Consider the following 22,150-nt stretch of genomic DNA (forward strand, 5'->3'; position numbering starts at 1 on the left):
CTCTGTACTGTAACTCTCTACTCTCTCTACTGTAACTCTCTACTGTAACTCTCTACTCTCTCTACTGTAACCCTCTCTACTGTAACTCTCTCTACTGTAACTCTCACTCTCTACTGTAACTCTCTCTCTGTAACTCTCTACTATAGCTCTTTCTACTGTAACTCTCTACTCTCTCTACTGTAACTCTCTCTACTGTAACTCTGTCACTGTAACTCTACTCTCTCTACTGCAACTCTCTATTGTAACTCTCTACTGTAACTCTCTACTGTAACTCTCTCTACTGTAACTCTTGTAACTCTCTACTGTAACTCTACTCTCTCTACAACTCTCTACTGTAACTCTCTCTACTGTAACTCTCTACTCTCTCTACTGCAGCTCTCTCCACTGTAACTCTCTCTACTGTAACTCTACTCTCTGTACTGTAACTCTACTCTCTCTATTGTAACTCTATTTACTCTCTCTACTGTAACTCTCTCTACTCTCTCTACTGTTACTCTCTCTACTGTAACTCTCTCTACTCTATCTACTGTAACTCTATACTTTCTCTACTGTAACTCTCTACTCTCTCTACTTTAACTCTCTTTACTCTCTACTGTAACTCTCTCTACTGTAACTCTCTACTCTCCTCTCTCTTTTCTTCTCCATTCTCCTCTCTGCTCTTTAACTTTATTTGTTCATTTGATATTGTTTACCATTCTTCCTCTCCCTCTTCTAGTTTTTTTTGTTTGTTTCTTATTGGGATTATGATTTCTTCGTCTCATTATGGTTTTGCATGCCAAAGTATTGCATGCGTTGTACCATAGAGGACTGTCTATAAGCCATATCAAGAAAAAAACCTAGATCTTTTCTTTTAGATGTTGACCCTCTTTTGGCAAGTACACCGTAGCACTCAAACCCTCCACTGTGACAAACTCTAAGGCCCTTTCTTCCCATTTCTTCTGTTTTGTCTTTGGTTCTTTTTTTTCCGTTTGTTGGTTATCATCTCTCTACAGAAGCTGAGAATGCTGACTGCTGTTTCTCCGGGAGCCCAGTCGACCACGATACTGCCACAACTGAGAGGAGGAGAGAACAAGGCCCACACTGCCCTCTACAGGGCCCCAGGAAGTACTGCTGCCCAGGCTGGAGAGGCCCTACATGGGGAGGACAGGCAGACGACGGACCTGGGGTCGTCAGGGAGATGGGGAGGTCACAGAGGTCACAGAGTCCAGGGGAAGCGCTCCCATTCACCGACTCACAGCAGTGACTCCGCCCACTCTCAACATAACCTGCATCCTCACAGAGAAAAGAGCTCTCACCAGAAGAAGTAAGCAGAGAGATTGGACCGGTCATACTGACATAACCTTTACCATTGACAGGGCCGGATTAATGCAGGGAATTACTGGAGTTTAAACCCCTGAGCACCGGCCCATGGAAGCCCAAGAAGCAGTAAAAAAAAAGGGACTTTATTTTTTATTTTATGACCGGTAGTGCACTGATTGGGTAACCGATTCATAAAAAATCCCCACCAAAAAAATTGAATGATAAATAAATGTGACTGGTCAATTGTTTGAGTCGGGGGCTGCTCCCAAGCCCAAGAGGCAAAAAAAAATCTAAAATAATTCCATTATTAAGCTAGTTTTTTTTTTTATCCAACCACAATGTTCTAAATACACGAGAGAGCATAATTTAAAAAAAAACAGAGTTTCAAATAAATTACTGTGGATAACATTGTATTTCAAGCGCCTACAGGTAACTGCCAAAATAAGGAAACACCAACATAAATGCCTTAAAAGGATGTCTGGCAACCACAAGCTGCCAGAACAGCTTTCATACACCTTGGCAACCACAAGCTGCCAGAACAGCTTTCATACACCTTGGCAACCACAAGCTGCCAGAACAGCTTTCATACACCTTGGCAACCACAAGCTGCCAGAACAGCTTTCATACACCTTGGCAACCACAAGCTGCCAGAACAGCTTTCATACACCTTGGCAACCACAAGCTGTCAGAACAGCTTTCATACACCTTGGCAACCACAAGCTGCCAGAACAGCTTTCATACACCTTGGCAACCACAAGCTGCCAGAACAGCTTTCATACACCTTGGCAACCACAAGCTGCCAGAACAGCTTGGCAACCACAAGCTGTCAGAACAGCTTTTACACCTTGGCAACCACAAACTGTCAGAACAGCTTTCATACACCTTGGCAACCACAAGCTGCCAGAACAGCTTTCATACACCTTGGCAACCACAAGCTGCCAGAACAGCTTTCATACACCTTGGCAACCACAAGCTGTCAGAACAGCTTTCATACACCTTGGCAACCACAAGCTGCCAGAACAGCTTTCATACACCTTGGCAACCACAAGCTGCCAGAACAGCTTTCATACACCTTGGCAACCACAAGCTGCCAGAAGCTGCCAGAACAGCTTTCATACACCTTGGCAACCACAAGCTGCCAGAACAGCTTTCATACACCTTGGCAACCACAAGCTGCCAGAAACCACCTTGGCAACCACAAGCTGTCAGAACAGCTTTCATACACCTTGGCAACCACAAGCTGCCAGAACAGCTTTCATACACCTTGGCAACCACAAGCTGCCAGAACAGCTTTCATACACCTTGGCAACCACAAGCTGCCAGAACAGCTTTCATACACCTTGGCAACCACAAGCTGTCAGAACAGCTTTCATACACCTTGGCAACCACAAGCTGCCAGAACAGCTTTCATACACCTTGGCATAGATTCTACAAATGGACCGAAACCATGAAAGGAAAATGCACTCCACAGACCATAACAAACATAGATGTGTGAAGTTGGGGTGCTGAGAGTGCTGCAGCAAGAATAACATAAATATAAACAAAAATTTAAATAATATATAAACAGTCCACTCAAAGTATTCAGACCCCTTCCCTTTTTCCACATTTTTTTAATGTTTCATGATTTTAAAAAAGTCATAAATCTACACACAATACTGCATGATGACAAAGTGAAAACATTTTTTTTTTGTGCAAATTTATTACAAATAAAAAACAGAAATACCTTCTTTACATAAATATTCAGACCTTTTGCTTTGAGACCTGAAATTGAGTTAATCTTGTTTCCATTGATCATTCTTGAGATGTTTCTACAACTTGATTAGAGTCCACCTGTGGTAAATTCAATTGATTGGATATGATTTGGAAAGGCACACACCTGTCTATATAAGGTCCCACAGTTGACAGTGTGTCAGAGCAAAAACCAAGCCATGAGGTCGAATGAATTGTCCGTAGAGATCCGAGACTGGATTGTGTTGAGGCATAGATCTGGGGAAGGGTACCAAAAAATGTATGCAGCATTGAACGTTCCCAAGAACACACTGGCCTCCACCAATCTTAAATGGAAGGAGTTTGGAACCACCAAGACTCTTCCTAGAGCTGGCTGCCCGGCCAAACTGAGCCATCAGGGGAGAAGGGCCTTGGTCAGGAAGGTGACCAAGAACCCGATGGTCACTCTGAAAGAGCTCCAGAGTTCCTCTGTGGATATGGGAGGACTTTCTAGAAGGACAACCATCTCTGCAGCACTCCACCAATCCACCAGGCCTTTATGGGGCTCCCGAGTGGTGCAGCGTTCTAAGGCACTGTGTTTCAGTGTTAGAAGCATCACTTCAGACACCCTGGTTTGAATCCAGGCTGTATCACAACCGGCCATGATTGGGAGTCCCATAGGGCGGTGGACAATTGGCCCAGCGTCATCCAGGTTTGGCCGGTGTAGGCCGTCATTGTAAATAAGAATTTGTTCTTAATTTACTTAAATAAAGGTTAAATAATAATAAATAAATAAAAATTCAATGGTAGAGTGGCCAGACGGAAGCCTCTCCTCAGTAAAAGGCACTTCACAGCCCTCCTGTGGTTTGCCAAAAGGCACCTAAAGGACTCTCAGACCATGAGAAACAAGATTCTCTGGTCTGATGAAACCAAGACTGAACTCTTTGGCCTGAATGCCAAGCGTCACGTCTGGGGAAACCTGACACCATCCCTACGGTGAAGCATGGTGGTGGCAGCATCATGCTGTGGGGATGTTTTTCAGCGACAGAGACTGGGAGACTTGTCAGGATTGAGGGAAAGATGAATGGAGCAAAGTACAGAGAGATCCTTGATGAAAACCTGCTCCAGAGTGCTCAGGACCTCAGACTGGAGCAAAGGCTCACCTTCCAACAGGACAACGTCCGTAAGCAGACAACCAAGACAACACAGGAGTGGCTTCTGGACAAGTATCTGAATGTCCTTGAGAGGATCTGCAAAGAAGAATGGGAGAAACTCCCCAAATACAACTGTGCCAAGCTTGTAGAGTCATACCCAAGAAGACTCGAGGCTGTAATCGCTGCCAAAGGTGCTTCATCAACAAAATACTGAGCCAAGGATCTGAATAGTTATGTAAATGTCATATTTCTGTTTTTTTATTTTTAATACATTTGCAAACATTTCTAAAACCCTGTTTTTGCTTTGTCATTATGGGGTATTGTGATGTCCTTATGGGGTATTGTGATGTCATTATGGGGTATTGTGATGTCATTATGGGGTATTGTGACGTCATTATGGGGTATTGTGATGTCATTATGGGGTATTGTGATGTCCTTATGGGGTATTGTGATGTCATTATGGGGTATTGTGATGTCATTATGGGGTATTGTGATGTCATTATGGGGTATTGTGATGTCATTATGGGGTATTGTGATGTCATTATGGGGTATTGTGACGTCATTATGGGGTATTGTGATGTCATTATGGGGTATTGTGATGTCCTTATGGGGTATTGTGATGTCCTTATGGGGTATTGTGATGTCATTATGGGGTATTGTGACGTCATTATGGGGTATTGTGATGTCATTATGGGGTATTGTGATGTCCTTATGGGGTATTGTGATGTCATTATGGGGTATTGTGATGTCATTATGGGGTATTGTGATGTCATTATGGGGTATTGTGTGTCGAGTGATGAGGACATTTAGTTATTTCATCAATTTTAGAATAAGGATGTAATGTAACAAAACATGGAAAAAGGGAAGGGGTCTGAATACTTTCTGAATGTACTGTATATATATATATATATATATCAAATCAAATGTATTTATTTGTTTATCTGATATCTCAAAGTGCTGTACAGAAACCCAGCCTAAAACCCCAAACAGCAAGCAATGCAGGTGTAGAAGCATGGTGGCTAGGAAAAACTCCCTAGAAAGGCCAAAACCTATGAAGAAACCTAGAGAGGAACCAGGCTATGAGGGGTGGCCTGTCCTCTTCTGGCTGTATCAGGTGGAGATTATAAACCTAGAGACGAACCAGGCTATGTGGGGTGGCCAGTCCTATTCTGGATGTGCCGGGTAGAGATTATAACAGAACATGGCCAAGATGTTCAAATGTTCATAAATGACCAGCATGGTCGAATAATAATAATCACAGGCAAAACAGTTGAAACTGGAGCAGCAGCACGGCCAGGTGGACTGGGGACAGAAAGGAGTCATCATATCAGGTAGTCCGAGGCATGGTCCTAGGGCTCAGGTCCTCCGAGAGAGAGAAAGAAAGAGAGAATTAGAGAGAGCATACTTAAATTCACACAGGACACCGGATAGGACAGGAGAAGTACTCCAGATATAACAAACTGACCCTAGCCTCCCGACACATAAACTACTGCAGCATAAATACTGGAGGCTGAGACAGGAGGAGTCGGGAGACACTGTGGCCCCATCCGATGACACCCCCGGACAGGGCCAAACAGGAAGGATATAACCCCACCCACTTTGCCAAAGCACAACCCCCACACCACTAGAGGGATATCTTCAACCACCAACTTACCATCCTGAGACAAGGCCGAGTATAGCCCACAAAGATCTCCGCCACGACACAACCCAAGGGGGGGGGGGGCGTCAACCCAGACAGGAAGACCACATCAGTGACTCATGCGTCCCTTATATTGTTAAATAAGAATTTGTTCTTAATGACTTGCCTAGTAAAATAAAGGTTAAATAAAAAATACAAATAAGTAAAACCTACTAAAGTTATCCACCATGACCGCCATCTTTTCTCTGTTACCACTAATCAAATGATACTCGTTACCCATCTACCTCCAGGGCTAAAAGATCCCACTCTTCCAAGCGTCACCACCATGGGGGTCGCGGACAGGCCCATCACCAGAGGCTGTCTGCATCCCCAGGGCGGCACCACCATGCGTCTGGGTCAGGCACCAAGAAGAGTGAGTCTCGGGGGCGGGGCGGTGTCGGGGTCCGGCAGCGCAGCAGCTCCTGGAGCTCAGGACGGTCCTCATCATGCTCTGCCTCCAGAGAGAGAGGCCCCAGCAAGGCCAAGTCTCTCCACGTCCATGCCAGACAGAACAATTCCAGGTGACTTACTAGTCTGTGGATGAGAGTTAACCTACCACCTAGAGGAAGGAGACTTACTAGTCTGTGGATGAGAGTTAACCTACCACCTAGAGGAAGGAGACTTACTAGTCTGTGGATGAGAGTTAACCTACCACCTAGAGGAAGGGTGACTTACTAGTCTGTGGATGATGGTTAACCTACCACCTAGAGGAAGGAGACTTACTAGTCTGTGGATGACAGTTAACCTACCACCTAGAGGAAGGGTGACTTACTAGTCTGTGGATGACAGTTAACCTACCACCATGAGGAAGGGTGATTTACTAGTCTGTGGATGAGAGTTAATCTACCACCATGAGGAAGGGTGATTTACTAGTCTGTGGATGATGGTTAACCTACCTGGAAGGCCAGATTAACCTCTTGGTTTTAGGTCTACTAGAAACTTGTTTAGTTTAGTTTAGCTCCCCAGTGATTTTATTTTGACACAAACATGACTTTTTCCATACATTTGTTGTTTGTTTTGCCTGTCCACATAACAATTTCCGTGTATTTTTCAGTTTTTCCGCTAAGGACAGAGATAGTCCTCACCACTCTGACGCTGACCGTGCTCACCGTCGTTCCAGGAGCTACTCTCCCATCAGGAAGAGGAGACGAGACTCTCCCAGCTTCATGGAGGCTCGCAGGATCACCAGGTAACAGAAGATCTACAGTATCTAGCCGCGCTCCTTCAGTGAAAGCAGAATCAAATTGTAACACTGACATCTATGGGAGAGATTGTCAAGGTTTCTCCCTCTCAGCTTTTCTTTGGTTTTTCTCAACAATTTGATTGTGAATACTCAGCATAATTACTGTAAATGTGGGGTTATTTTATGTACATAGTGTGTGTTTTATCCTTAATCAAGTGGAACTGAAAATGTTATATTATTTCAGGTGAAATGTATTTATATTATAGAAGTGTACAACCTTTATTACAGACGGGATTTGTCACAGCTGAGCGATGGCTCACATTAGCAATAATATGATTCAATTGTATTTCCCAGAATATGTGTGGAGTGCTTTTCGATAAAATGCTGGTTCTGTCACTCCTCTGTCAATCCTGTACAAAGGAAGAGTCTCCTGGAAGCCAAGACAACAGAATGCTGCTGAGCTGCAGGCAAGGTTACTGTGGTAACAGTTGCCGTGCAGCAGGACTCTCCTAGTTCTCCTGTCTGAAGTCTGGTGAAGCAGCTAACCAACAGAACAAACTTCCCAAGAGTAACACTGCTGCCTTTCCTTTCCCTCGAGTCTCTCTCCTTCTTTCTATCCTCTTTTCTTTTTGTAAAGCCGCTTGAATAAACTCACACAAGCACTAGAGAAACAGTCAGATATCCACTAATGTTATAACACAGGTGTTTTTGATGAAGGTGCTATCAAGGGCTTCATCTTGGTCAGTAAATGGCTTCCTTGAACTTGGCCGTTGTCCCAAATTGTGGATCGACAGAAATTATTTTGAGATGTTTCCAGTGAATTCTCATTCAGTAGCAGAAGCACCTTGATAGAGCTGAAGTCGTTCCTAGATCGTTAAATCACCTGATTTGTGGTTGATGGCTAAACTTTCAGATAATCTTCCTGTCCTTTTTGTGTGGCTAACAACTCTTAACTTACCAGCAGCAACCTCTCATACCTCTCAACTTCTGCAAGTGTCACTTAGGTTGCACCTTGAGGATGTCCACTAACAAGGCAATCTCAGCGCTTTTAACCCATTGAAGTGTGTGTGTGTGTGTGTGTGTGTGTGTGTGTGTGTGTGTGTGTGTGTGTGTGTGCGGATGCCTACTAATAACATATGCATCTGCTCTCTTTCAGCACCTCTCAGTCTGACTGTACCACCTAATAACCATAGTAACAACCACAGTAACAACCACAGTAATAAATACAATAATAACTACAGTAACAACCACAGTAATAAATACAATAATAACTACAGTAACAACCACAGCAATAAATACAATAATAACTACAGTAACAACCACAGTAATAAATACAATAATAACCACAGTAACAACCACAGTAATAAATACAATAATAACTACAGTAACAACCACAGTAATAAACACAATAATAACTACAGAAACAACCACAGCAATAACTATAGTAATAAATACAACGATAACTACAGTATGCTTATTTCTCTGGTCTGCTTTTGATGACAGCTGACCAAGTGCCTTATTTTTTATTTTTTTAAACTTTTATGAATATTCAAACATGTTATATATTTGACGTGGTACACAGTACATGGATTATTTATACATATTGTTTTTTGAATACATTTGATATTTAAATTCTGAGAGTATTTAAAAAATGGATTATGTTGCAAAACTTACAGCATTCCTACTGTAACAGAGACAAGAAAACACGCTCTCTGGTCAGCTGTCAATGTGCTGGTCCTCCTCACAATAACTAACTCCTACAAGAGCTTTATATACTGTCTAATCTCCTACCCTCTCCTCTCCTCTCCTCAGTGCTCGGAAGCGGCCTATCCCGTATTACCGCCCCAGCCCTTCCTCCTCCAGTTCCATGTCAAGCTCCTCCCATTCAGGGAGGAGTCGCAGTCGCAGCTACAGCTGCAGTCACAGCCGCACCAGGAGCCACAGCCGCTCACGCAGCCCCAGGAGCCACAGCCGCTCACGCAGCCCCAGGAGCCACAGCAACTACAGTCGCAGCAGCTATGAAAGCCCCGGCTTCTGATGAGAGAGAGACAGAGAGAGGGAGAGTTGGGGGAGAACAGCAGGAGAGATTGAGGGAGAGAGAGGGGGAGGGAGATAAATCATGTTATGCGTCCCTGATTGGTCCAAACACAGGGTCAGACCTTCTCTGTTTTTTATACCATCCTCAGTCTCCATCTCCAACCAGAGCCTGGATCTGAAATATCGATTTGTCTTCACACAGGCACTTATTTAAAAAAACATTTTTCAGATCATGCTTTTAGAAGATAATTAATAAAGAACAATTCTGTAAGCACTTTCTCTATATGTTTCTGCATAGCAAAAGTAAAACCCCTCCCCAAAAATGTTCCAGCATTGGGACACTTCCACAGAGTTTGTCAAAGAAGATGAAAAGAAGAGATACAAGTGAAAGAAAGAAATCAAATCAAATGAAACAGCACAGGGCAATTCTTCCTCCAATGTCATGACGTAATTTCCCCAAAGACACTTATGCTTAGGAACCAGAGAGATCAAAACAGATGCGATAAAGAACAAAAGAAAAGATGGCTGACGATTTAGCATGCAGAAGGGAACTGATATATCAGGATGTATAGATGATTCTAAACTGTAAGTTCTGGCTTGTAAACTATGCACTGTATATTCTATGTGATTTTTTTTTGGAAGAGGCTTGTTATTTGATGGTGACTTCGCATGATGATGCAACAGAAAGGAGGAAGACTGCTGCTTGTACCAGAGAGCTGCCTGCCATTACAGGACTACAGGTCCCAGGGTGCATCAGTCCCTGCCCCTGCCACTACAGGACCTCAGGTCCCAGGGTGCATCAGTCCTTGCCCCTGCCACTACAGGACTACAGGTCCCAGGGTGCATCTGTCCCTGCCCCTGCCATTACAGGACTACAGGTCCCAGGGTGCATCTGTCCCTGACACTACAGGTCCCAGGGTGCATCTGTCCCTGCCCCTGCCACTACAGGACTACAGGTCCCAGGGTGCATCTGTCCCTGCCCCTGCCACTACAGGTCCCAGGGTGCATCTGCCCCTGCCATTACAGGACTACAGGTCCCAGGGTGCATCTGTCCATGCCCCTGCCATTACAGTACTACAGGTCCCAGGGTGCATCTGTCCCTGCCCCTGCCATTACAGTACTACAGGTCCCAGGGTGCATCTGTCCCTGCCCCTGCCATTATAGGACTACAGGTCCCAGGGTGCATCTGTCCCTGCCCCTGCCACTACAGTACTACAGGTCCCAGGGTGCATCTGCCCCTGCCATTACAGGACTACATGTCCCAGGGTGCATCTGTCCCTGCCCCTGCCATTACAGGACTACAGGTCCCAGGGCGCATCTGTCCCTGCCCCTGCCACTACAGGTCCCAGGGTGCATATGTCCCTGCCCCTGCCACTACAGTACTACAGGTCCCAGGGTGCATCTGTCCATGCCCCCTATTCTGACTTGGGGCACATTCAGATAGAAGTATGCTATGTAGAACAAACATGGATCTCTGAGATGTAGAATAAGGAATCACGTCGGCCCTATTTGTGGTATTTCTATCTGAAACGATCGAGAACATTTTGGTACCGAACATGGCCCTGACATTCCTGACCTGTAATCACACACTGCGGCAAAAAAAAAACAAGGGACAGATGTTTGATTATCATGTACTTCTTCCTCTCTTCCTTATTCCACTATTTATTATGTCCAGACCTCTTGCTCAATGACTAGTGATGTGAAGTCGCTCTGTAAAGATGCTCTTTCTAAAGATATTTTCTGCAAAAGCATCCATGCGATCATGTGGGTCTATCTTTTATCCACAGCTATTTGTTCAGTTATTTATTCCAATTATTTATCTATTTCTTTTGATATTTATTTGTTTATTTATTTGATTATTTATTTGTTTTTTTTGTCTCATCGAATGTTTTTAAAAACAATTTGAAGAAGCGTGTTGTTGAGATGTTAATATTTAGTGGGAGAATTGCTGCATATGTACACGTTCTCATCTATGAACATACACAACGTCAATTGATGTTTTAACCCAAATCCTTTTTTTTTGTCATGAAAATTTCTGCTTCCTTTAATAGCTTGTTGCTATGGGTTTTCCATCGCTTACCTGATTGATGTATACTGCTCTTACACAGGGTTACTTAGGGGGACTGTTACCTGACTGTCTCCTGGTGCAGGGGGTGCCTAGTTACAGTCTTAGGGGGACTGTTACCTGTCTGTCTGTCTCCTGGTGCAGGGGGTGCCTAGTTACAGTCTTAGAGGGACTGCTACCTGACTGTCTCCTGGTGCAGGGGATGCCTAGGTACAGTCTTAGAGGGGCTGTTACCTGACTGTCTCCTGGTGCAGGGGGTGCCTAGTTACAGTCTTAGAGGGGCTGTTACCTGACTGTCTCCTGGTGCAGGGGGTGCCTAGTTACAGTCTTAGAGGGGCTGCTACCTGACTGTCTCCTGGTGCAGGGGGTGCCTAGTTACAGTCTTAGAGGGACTGCTACCTGACTGTCTCCTGGTGCAGGGGATGCCTAGTTACAGTCTTAGAGGGGCTGTTACCTGACTGTCTCCTGGTGCAGGGGGTGCCTAGTTACAGTCTTAGAGGGACTGCTACCTGACTGTCTCCTGGTGCAGGGGATGCCTAGTTACAGTCTTAGAGGGGCTGTTACCTGACTGTCTCCTGGTGCAGGGGGTGCCTAGTTACAGTCTTAGAGGGACTGCTACCTGACTGTCTCCTGGTGCAGGGGATGCCTAGGTACAGTCTTAGAGGGGCTGTTACCTGACTGTCTCCTGGTGCAGGGGGTGCCTAGTTACAGTCTTAGAGGGGCTGCTACCTGTCTGTCTCCTGGTGCAGGGGATGCCTAGTTACAGTCTTAGAGGGACTGTTACCTGGTGCAGAGGGACTGTCTCCTGGTGCAGGGGATGCCTAGTTACAGTCTTAGAGAGACTGTTACCTGGTGCAGAGGGACTGTCTCCTGGTGCAGGGGATGCCTAGTTACAGTCTTAGGGGGACTGTTACCTGTCTATCTGTCTCCTGGTGCAGGGGATGCCTAGTTACAGTCTTAGAGAGACTGTTACCTGTCTGTCTGACTGTCTCCTGGTGCAGGGGATGCCTAGTTACAGTCTTAGAGAGACTGTTACCTGTCTGTCTGACTGTCTCCTGGTGCAGGGGTGCCTAGTTACAGTCTTAGAGGCGCTGTTACCTGTCTGTCTGTCTCCTGGTGCAGGGGATGCCTAGTTACAGTCTTAGAGGGGCTGTTACCTGTCTGTCTCCTGGTGCAGGGGATGCCTAGTTACAGTCTTAGAGGGGCTGTTACCTGTCTGTCTGTCTCCTAGTGCAGGGGATGCCTAGTTACAGTCTTAGAGGGGCTGTTACCTGTCTGTCTGTCTGTCTCCTGGTGCAGGGGATGCCTAGTTACAGTCTTAGAGGGGCTGTTACCTGTCTGTCTCATGGTGCAGGGGATGCCTAGTTACAGTCTTAGAGGGACTGTTACCTGTCTATCTGTCTCCTGGTGCAGGGGATGCCTAGTTACAGTCTTAGGGGGACTGTTACCTGTCTGTCTGTCTCCTGGTGCAGGGGGTGCCTAGTTACAGTCTTAGGGGGACTGTTACCTGTCTGTCTCCTGGTGCAGGGGGTGCCTAGTTACAGTCTTAGAGGGGCTGCTACCTGTCTGTCTGTCTCCTGGTGCAGGGGATGCCTAGTTACAGTCTTAGGGGGAATGTTACCTGTCTGTCTGTCTCCTGGTGCAGGGGATGCCTAGTTACAGTCTTAGAGAGACTGTTACCTGTCTGTCTGACTGTCTCCTGGTGCAGGGGGTGCCTAGTTACAGTCTTAGAGGCGCTGTTACATGTCTGTCTGTCTCCTGGTGCAGGGGATGCCTAGTTACAGTCTTAGAGGGGCTGTTACCTGTCTGTCTCCTGGTGCAGGGGATGCCTAGTTACAGTCTTAGAGGGGCTGTTACCTGTCTGTCTGTCTCCTGGTGCAGGGGATGCCTAGTTACAGTCTTAGAGGGGCTGTTACCTGTCTGTCTGTCTGTCTCCTGGTGCAGGGGATGCCTAGTTACAGTCTTAGGGGGACTGTTACCTGTCTGTCTGTCTCCTGGTGCAGGGGGTGCCTAGTTACAGTCTTAGGGGGACTGTTACCTGTCTGTCTCCTGGTGCAGGGGGTGCCTAGTTAGTCTTAGAGGGGCTGCTACCTGTCTGTCTGTCTCCTGGTGCAGGGGATGCCTAGTTACAGTCTTAGGGGGACTGTTACCTGTCTGTCTGTCTCCTGGTGCAGGGGATGCCTAGTTACAGTCTTAGAGGGACTGTTACCTGTCTGTCTCCTGGTGCAGGGGATGCCTAGTTACAGTCTTAGAGGGGCTGTTACCTGTCTGTCTCCTGGTGCAGGGGATGCCTAGTTACAGTCTTAGAGGGGCTGTTACCTGTCTGTCTGTCTCCTGGTGCAGGGGATGCCTAGTTACAGTCTTAGAGGGGCTGTTACCTGTCTGTCTGTCTGTCTCCTGGTGCAGGGGATGCCTAGTTACAGTCTTAGGGGGACTGTTACCTGTCTGTCTGTCTCCTGGTGCAGGGGGTGCCTAGTTACAGTCTTAGGGGGACTGTTACCTGTCTGTCTCCTGGTGCAGGGGGTGCCTAGTTAGTCTTAGAGGGGCTGCTACCTGTCTGTCTGTCTCCTGGTGCAGGGGATGCCTAGTTACAGTCTTAGGGGGACTGTTACCTGTCTGTCTGTCTCCTGGTGCAGGGGATGCCTAGTTACAGTCTTAGAGGGACTGTTACCTGTCTGTCTCCTGGTGCAGGGGATGCCTAGTTACAGTCTTAGAGGGGCTGTTACCTGTCTGTCTCCTGGTGCAGGGGATGCCTAGTTACAGTCTTAGAGGGGCTGTTACCTGTCTGTCTGTCTCCTAGTGCAGGGGATGCCTAGTTACAGTCTTAGAGGGGCTGTTACCTGTCTGTCTGTCTGTCTCCTGGTGCAGGGGATGCCTAGTTACAGTCTTAGAGGGGCTGTTACCTGTCTGTCTCATGGTGCAGGGGATGCCTAGTTACAGTCTTAGAGGGACTGTTACCTGTCTATCTGTCTCCTGGTGCAGGGGATGCCTAGTTACAGTCTTAGGGGACTGTTACCTGTCTGTCTGTCTCCTGGTGCAGGGGGTGCCTAGTTACAGTCTTAGGGGACTGTTACCTGTCTGTCTCCTGGTGCAGGGGGTGCCTAGTTACAGTCTTAGAGGGGCTGCTACCTGTCTGTCTGTCTCCTGGTGCAGGGGATGCCTAGTTACAGTCTTAGGGGGAATGTTACCTGTCTGTCTGTCTCCTGGTGCAGGGGATGCCTAGTTACAGTCTTAGAGAGACTGTTACCTGTCTGTCTGACTGTCTCCTGGTGCAGGGGGTGCCTAGTTACAGTCTTAGAGGCGCTGTTACATGTCTGTCTGTCTCCTGGTGCAGGGGATGCCTAGTTACAGTCTTAGAGGGGCTGTTACCTGTCTGTCTCCTGGTGCAGGGGATGCCTAGTTACAGTCTTAGAGGGGCTGTTACCTGTCTGTCTGTCTCCTGGTGCAGGGGATGCCTAGTTACAGTCTTAGAGGGGCTGTTACCTGTCTGTCTGTCTGTCTCCTGGTGCAGGGGATGCCTAGTTACAGTCTTAGGGGGACTGTTACCTGTCTGTCTGTCTCCTGGTGCAGGGGGTGCCTAGTTACAGTCTTAGGGGGACTGTTACCTGTCTGTCTCCTGGTGCAGGGGGTGCCTAGTTAGTCTTAGAGGGGCTGCTACCTGTCTGTCTGTCTCCTGGTGCAGGGGATGCCTAGTTACAGTCTTAGGGGGACTGTTACCTGTCTGTCTGTCTCCTGGTGCAGGGGATGCCTAGTTACAGTCTTAGAGGGACTGTTACCTGTCTGTCTCCTGGTGCAGGGGATGCCTAGTTACAGTCTTAGAGGGACTGTTACCTGTCTGTCTTTCTCCTGGTGCAGGGGATGCCTAGTTACAGTCTTAGGGGGACTGTTACCTGTCTGTCTGTCTCCTGGTGCAGGGGATGCCTAGTTACAGTCTTAGAGGGACTGTTACCTGTCTGTCTCCTGGTGCAGGGGATGCCTAGTTACAGTCTTAGAGGGACTGTTACCTGTCTGTCTGTCTCCTGGTGCAGGGGATGCCTAGTTACAGTCTTAGGGGGACTGTTACCTGTCTGTCTCCTGGTGCAGGGGATGCCTAGTTACAGTCTTAGAGGGGCTGCTACCTGTCTGTCTGTCTCCTGGTGCAGGGGATGCCTAGTTACAGTCTTAGGGGGACTGTTACCTGTCTGTCTGTCTCCTGGTGCAGGGGATGCCTAGTTACAGTCTTAGGGGGACTGTTACCTGTCTTGTCTGTCTCCTGGTGCAGGGGATGCCTAGTTACAGTCTTAGAGGGACTGTTACCTGTCTGTCTCCTGGTGCAGGGGATGCCTAGTTACAGTCTTAGAGGGACTGTTACCTGTCTGTCTGTCTCCTGGTGCAGGGGATGCCTAGTTACAGTCTTAGGGGGACTGTTACCTGTCTGTCTCCTGGTGCAGGGGATGCCTAGTTACAGTCTTAGAGGGGCTGCTACCTGTCTGTCTGTCTCCTGGTGCAGGGGATGCCTAGTTACAGTCTTAGGGGGACTGTTACCTGTCTGTCTGTCTTCTGGTGCAGGGGATGCCTAGTTACAGTCTTAGGGGGACTGTTACCTGTCTTGTCTGTCTCCTGGTGCAGGGGATGCCTAGTTACAGTCTTAGGGGGACTGTTACCTGTCTTGTCTGTCTCCTGGTGCAGGGGATGCCTAGTTACAGTCTTAGGGGGACTGTTACCTGTCTTGTCTGTCTCCTGGTGCAGGGGATGCCTAGTTACAGTCTTAGAGGGGCTGCTACCTGTCTGTCTGTCTCCTGGTGCAGGGGATGCCTAGTTACAGTCTTAGGGGGACTGTTACCTGTCTGTCTGTCTCCTGGTGCAGGCGGTGCCTAGTTACAGTCTTAGAGGGGCTGCTACCTGTCTGTCTCCTGGTGCAGGGGGTGCCTAGTTACAGTCTTAGGGGGACTGTTACCTGTCTATCTGTCTCCTGGTGCAGGGGATGCCTAGTTACAGTCTTAGAGGGGCTGTTACCTGTCTGTCTATCTGTCTCCTGGTGCAGGGGATGCCTAGTTACAGTCTTAGAGGGGCTGTTACCTGTCTGTCTGACTGTCTCCTGGTGCAGGGGATGCCTAGTTACAGTCTTAGAGGGACTGTTACCTGTCTATCTGTCTCCTGGTGCAGGGGATGCCTAGTTACAGTCTTAGGGGGACTGCTACCTGTCTGTCTCCTGGTGCAGGGGATGCCTAGTTACAGTCTTAGGGGGACTGTTACCTGTCTATCTGTCTCCTGGTGCAGGGGGTGCCTAGTTACAGTCTTAGGGGGACTGCTACCTGTCTGTCTCCTGGTGCAGGGGATGCCTAGTTACAGTCTTAGGGGGACTGTTACCTGTCTTGTCTGTCTCCTGGTGCAGGGGATGCCTAGTTACAGTCTTAGAGGGACTGTTACCTGTCTGTCTCCTGGTGCAGGGGATGCCTAGTTACAGTCTTAGAGGGACTGCTACCTGTCTGTCTGTCTCCTGGTGCAGGGGATGCCTAGTTACAATCTTAGGGGGACTGTTACCTGTCTTGTCTGTCTCCTGGTGCAGGGGATGCCTAGTTACAGTCTTAGAGGGACTGTTACCTGTCTGTCTCCTGGTGCAGGGGATGCCTAGTTACAGTCTTAGGGGGACTGTTACCTGTCTTGTCTGTCTCCTGGTGCAGGGGATGCCTAGTTACAGTCTTAGAGGGACTGTTACCTGTCTGTCTCCTGGTGCAGGGGATGCCTAGTTACAGTCTTAGAGGGACTGCTACCTGTCTGTCTGTCTCCTGGTGCAGGGGATGCCTAGTTACAATCTTAGGGGGACTGTTACCTGTCTTGTCTGTCTCCTGGTGCAGGGGATGCCTAGTTACAGTCTTAGAGGGACTGTTACCTGTCTGTCTCCTGGTGCAGGGGATGCCTAGTTACAGTCTTAGAGGGGCTGCTACCTGTCTGTCTCCTGGTGCAGGGGATGCCTAGTTACAGTCTTAGAGGGGCTGCTACCTGTCTGTCTGTCTCCTGGTGCAGGGGATGCCTAGTTACAGTCTTAGAGGGACTGTTACCTGTCTGTCTCCTGGTGCAGGGGATGCCTAGTTACAGTCTTAGGGGGACTGTTACCTGTCTTGTCTGTCTCCTGGTGCAGGGGATGCCTAGTTACAGTCTTAGAGGGACTGTTACCTGTCTGTCTCCTGGTGCAGGGGATGCCTAGTTACAGTCTTAGAGGGGCTGCTACCTGTCTGTCTCCTGGTGCAGGGGATGCCTAGTTACAGTCTTAGAGGGGCTGCTACCTGTCTGTCTGTCTCCTGGTGCAGGGGATGCCTAGTTACAGTCTTAGGGGGACTGTTACCTGTCTGTCGAACTCGTAAACCAGTCCTGGATTGGCTCTCTGCAGACAAATGTGTGTTGATTGGGCGAGTTTGTGGTCGGTGTTACCAATCACATTGCCCCTGCTGTATGAGGCTGATCTATCCCCTACACCCTGCTTTTAACCAGAGGTGTCCTGGTAACTGGCTCTGACCTGACATGAGGTCAAAGACAGAGGGTCTGCTTGTTTTACAAGCCAGTGGGTCACCTAAACTATGTATGCGGCAAATGCCCCAGCTAGCAAAACGCTTGCACCCAGACACAGGTAGTCCCACTAGATGCCCATCATGTTCCCTGTCTCCGTGCTGATAGGTCCCCAGCTAGCACATAACATTCTGAAAACCATATGTTTCTTAGAGCTTGGTTAGAGCGTGAACTTCCTATGTTTATTTAGCATACAACCGTCCCGTAACATTTACTACAGTTTTATAACATTCTTCTGTGGGAATTTCAGTACTACAGCAAAAATGTTTTCTACAGGTTTCTTCATGGTTCTATTTAAAGTTATGTTCTCAGAACGTTCAGAGAAAACGTTCTTCTGAGGGAATTTCAGTACTTCAGCGTAACGTTTTCTACAGGTTACTTTCATGGTTCTATTTAAAGTCACGTTCACAGAACGTTCAGAGAACGTTGAGAAATAACTAGGGTCTGTTTGTAAAGACTAAAATGAACAGGTTTGTTTGAGTTTTTCTTTTTAACATGGCATGCTAGCTCCATCTTGGTGGAGCTGTGGACTAATTCCATGGATAGAGAACAGAAGATCCTAGGTTTGAATCTCAAATGCCACAATAAAAAAGGAATGTGTTTGCATGATTAATGCCCAGACAAATAACTGTCCATGTGTCCTATCTGTGCTGGGAGTTCATAACAGTTAACCCAAACTAAACTAGCAGTGTTATTAAAAGTCTTACTGAAACATGTTTGCAGAACGTTATTTAATTACTTTCAAAATATCTTTGAATTTCTGTTCCCAGAATGTTAATTTAAAAAAACTCCCAGGCTGGCTTTCCCTGCAACCTAAATATTAACGTACACAGAACAGGCTAAGTTTTCACTTCTATTCTCAGAAAGTAATTACAAAACGTTTTTGTTTTAACCTCCTGACTACTTAAAACGTACGTTCCCGCAGCTTCCAAGGAACCAAATGTGCTAGCTGGGACAGCTGCTGGTGATGATGCAACCAGAGACCCTGTCTTCCTTCCCATTTGTCAAGCCTCCTGTCACTCATGCGGTGTTACTTTCATAATCTAAACATGTTTCGTTATTAAGAGTACAATGCTAAACCTTTGAATTGTATAAAAGTCACTTAGTTGTAGTTTACCAGTTATTATATACAGGACAATAAATATAAACCAATGGAAAATGAGCTACTTGTGTTGTCGTCTTTCGATCGCTACTCTTTTTTGACATAAAAAAAAACTAAAACACATTGGAACTCTACATACTATTCACACCAGAGTCATAAAGTAATACGTCGATGTGCTATGTGTATGTGCCACCTGCAGAGGGTGCTAATGTAACTATTTTCTTTATTTCTTAATGACACGTCTGGAAACATCTAGACTGGATGGACTGGGATATTCTGTAACCTGGTGTACTTTTCCAGCTCCTCAAAGAACTGCCTGTTTCATTTTTCCTCCCAAGTCCATGAACTCAACCTACAGTATGTTACAGTAACCTGTGAATATATGATGAATGCAGCATAGTACATAGTATATTAGACTTACCTTTTTTTCTCTATTGTGTTATTGACTACGCTTGTTTATTCCATGTGTAACTCTGTGTAACAACTGTGTTGTTGTATGTGTCGAACTGCTATGCTTTATCTTGGCCAGGTCGCAGTTGTAAATGAGAACTTGTTCTCAACTAGCCTACCTGGTTAAATAAAGGTGAAATATATATATTTTTTAAAATAGCTTCCAAAAAAATATCAGACACTGCTTTTTAATTGTAATTTTATTTTACCTTTATTTAAGCAGGTTAACAAGTTGAGAACAAGTTCTCCATGTACAACTGCGACCTGGCCAAGATTAAGCAAAGCAGGGCAACAGAAACAACAACACAGAGTTACTTACACATGGAATAAACAAGCGTACCGTCAATAACACAATAGAGAAAAAAAGAAAGTCTATATACAGTGTGTGTAAATGGCGTGAGGAGGTGAGGCAATAAATAGGCCTTAGTAGCAAAGTAATTACAATTTAGCAGATTAACACTGGAGTGATAGATGAGCAGATGATGATGAGCAGATTATGGTGTGTAAGTAGTCATACTGGTGTGCAAAATAGCAGAAATGTAAATAAAAACAATATGGGGGATGAGGTAGGTAGATTAGGTTTACAGATGGACTATTGACAGGTGGACTATGTACAGCTGCAGCGATCAGTTAGTTGCTCAGATAGCTGATGTTTAAAGTTAGTGAGGGAAATGTAAGTCTCCAGTTTAGGTGATTTTTGCAATTCGTTCCAGTCACTGGCACCAGAGAACTGGAAGGAAAGGCGGCCAAATGAGGTGTTGGCTTTGGGGATGACCAGTGAGATATACCTGCTGGAGCACGTGCTACAGGTGGGTGTTGCCATCGTGACCAGTGAACTGAGATAAGGCAGAGCTTTACCTAGCATAGACATATAGATGACCTGGAGCCAGTGGGTCTGACGACGAATATGTAGCGAGGGCCACCCGACTAGAGCATACAGGTCGCAGTGATGGGTGGTATAAGGCGCTTTGGTAACAAAACGGATGGCACTGTGATAGACTACATCCAATTTGCTGAGTAGAGTTTTGGAAGCTATTTTGTAGATGACATCGCCGAAGTCGAGGATTGGTAGGATAGTCAGTTTTACTAGGGTAAGTTTGGCGGCGTGAGTGAAGGAGGCTTTGTTGCGAAATAGATACGTCTAAGGCTGTTGAATTTATGAAAAGGCCTCAACCCAAGTTTGCCCTAATCCCAGCCCTAAACCTAACAATAGCACAACCCTAACCTCATCCACAACCACAACACTAACCCTAACCCTCAACCACAACCCCTAGCTCATCCACAACCACAACACTAACACTAACGCAAACCCTCAACCACAACACTACCCCTAGCCTCATAACAAGACAACACTAGCCCTAAACCTCAACCACAACCACAAACCTAACCCTAACCCTCAACCACAACACTAACCCTAGCCTCATCCACAACCACAACACTAACCCTAACCCTCAACCACAACCACAAGCCTAACCCTCAACCACAACACTAACCCTAGCCCTCAACCACAACCACAACCTTAACACTAACCCTAGCCTCAACCACAACTTTAACACTAACCCTACCCCTAGCCTCAACCTCAACCACAACCTTAACACTAACCCTACCCCTATCCTCAACCTCAACCACAACCTTAACATTAGCCCTACCCCTACCCCTAGCCTCAACCACAACCTTAACACTAACTCTACCCCAAGCCTCAACCACAAACTTAACACTAGCCCTACCCCTAGCCTCAACCTCAACCACAAACTTAACACTAGCCCTACCTCTAGCCTCAATCACAACCTTAACACTAACCCTATCCCTACCCCTATCCACAACCACAACCACGACACTAACCTTATTCCTATCCTCAACCACAACCTTAACACTAACCCTACCCCTATCCTCAACCACAACCTTAACACTAACCCTATCCCTATCCTCAACCACAACCTTAACACTAACCCTATCCCTAGCCTCTACCACAACCTTAACACTAGCCCTACCCCTATCCTCAACCACAACCTTAACACTAACCCTATCCCTATCCTCAACCACAACCTTAACACTAACCCTATCCCTAGCCTCTACCACAACCTTAACACTAGCCCTACCCCTATCCTCAACCACAACCTTAACACTAACCCTATCCCTATCCTCAACCACAACCTTAACACTAACCCTATCCCTAGCCTCTACCACAACCTTAACACTAACCCTATCCCTACCCCTATCCACAACCACAACCTTAACACTAACCCTATCCCTACCCCTATCCACAACCACAACCACAACCTTAACACTAGCCCTACCCCTATCCACAACCACAACCTTAACACTAACCCTATCCCTACCCTCAACCACAATCTTAACCCTATCCCTATCCTCAACCACAACCTTAACACTAACCCTATCCTCAACCACAATCTTAACACTAACTCTAACCCTATCCTCAACCACAATCTTAACACTAACCCTAACCCTATCCTCAACCACAACCTTAACACTAACCCTATCCTCAACCACAACCTTAACACTAACCCTATCCCTATCCTCAACCACAACCTTAACACTAACCCTATCCTCAACCACAATCTTAACACTAACCCTATCCCTATCCTCAACCACAACCTTAACGCTAACCCTAACCCTATCCCTATCCTCAACCTTAACACTAACCCTATCCTCAACCACAATCTTAACACTAACCCTATCCCTATCCTCAACCACCACCACAATCTTAACACTAACCCTATCCCTATCCTCAACCACCACCACAATCTTAACACTAACCCTATCCCTATCCTCAACCACAACCTTAACGCTAACCCTATCCCTATCCTCAACCACAACCTTAACGCTAACCCTAACCCTATCCCTATCCTCAACCACAACCTTAACACTAACACTAACCCTATCCCTATCCTCAACCACAACCTTAACA

At 46.6% G+C, this 22,150-nt stretch overlaps 1 protein-coding gene across 1 annotated transcript in view; it reads left to right on the plus strand.

The window, feature by feature from the left end:
• The window catches only part of srrm3 (serine/arginine repetitive matrix 3), a 113,083-nt gene extending 101,430 nt beyond the window's left edge, over positions 1-11,653 (plus strand). The window contains exons 10-13 of the mRNA XM_065023953.1: positions 993-1,303; positions 6,090-6,359; positions 6,893-7,027; positions 8,834-11,653. Coding sequence (XP_064880025.1) covers positions 993-1,303; positions 6,090-6,359; positions 6,893-7,027; positions 8,834-9,059 — 942 coding nt within the window. The 3' untranslated portion in view covers positions 9,060-11,653. The remainder of the gene's footprint in view (positions 1-992; positions 1,304-6,089; positions 6,360-6,892; positions 7,028-8,833) is intronic.
• The last annotated feature ends 10,497 nt before the right edge of the window (positions 11,654-22,150 follow it).

Source organism: Oncorhynchus nerka, linkage group LG10, assembly GCF_034236695.1.
Source record: "Oncorhynchus nerka isolate Pitt River linkage group LG10, Oner_Uvic_2.0, whole genome shotgun sequence".
NCBI classification, from domain to species: domain Eukaryota; kingdom Metazoa; phylum Chordata; class Actinopteri; order Salmoniformes; family Salmonidae; genus Oncorhynchus; species Oncorhynchus nerka.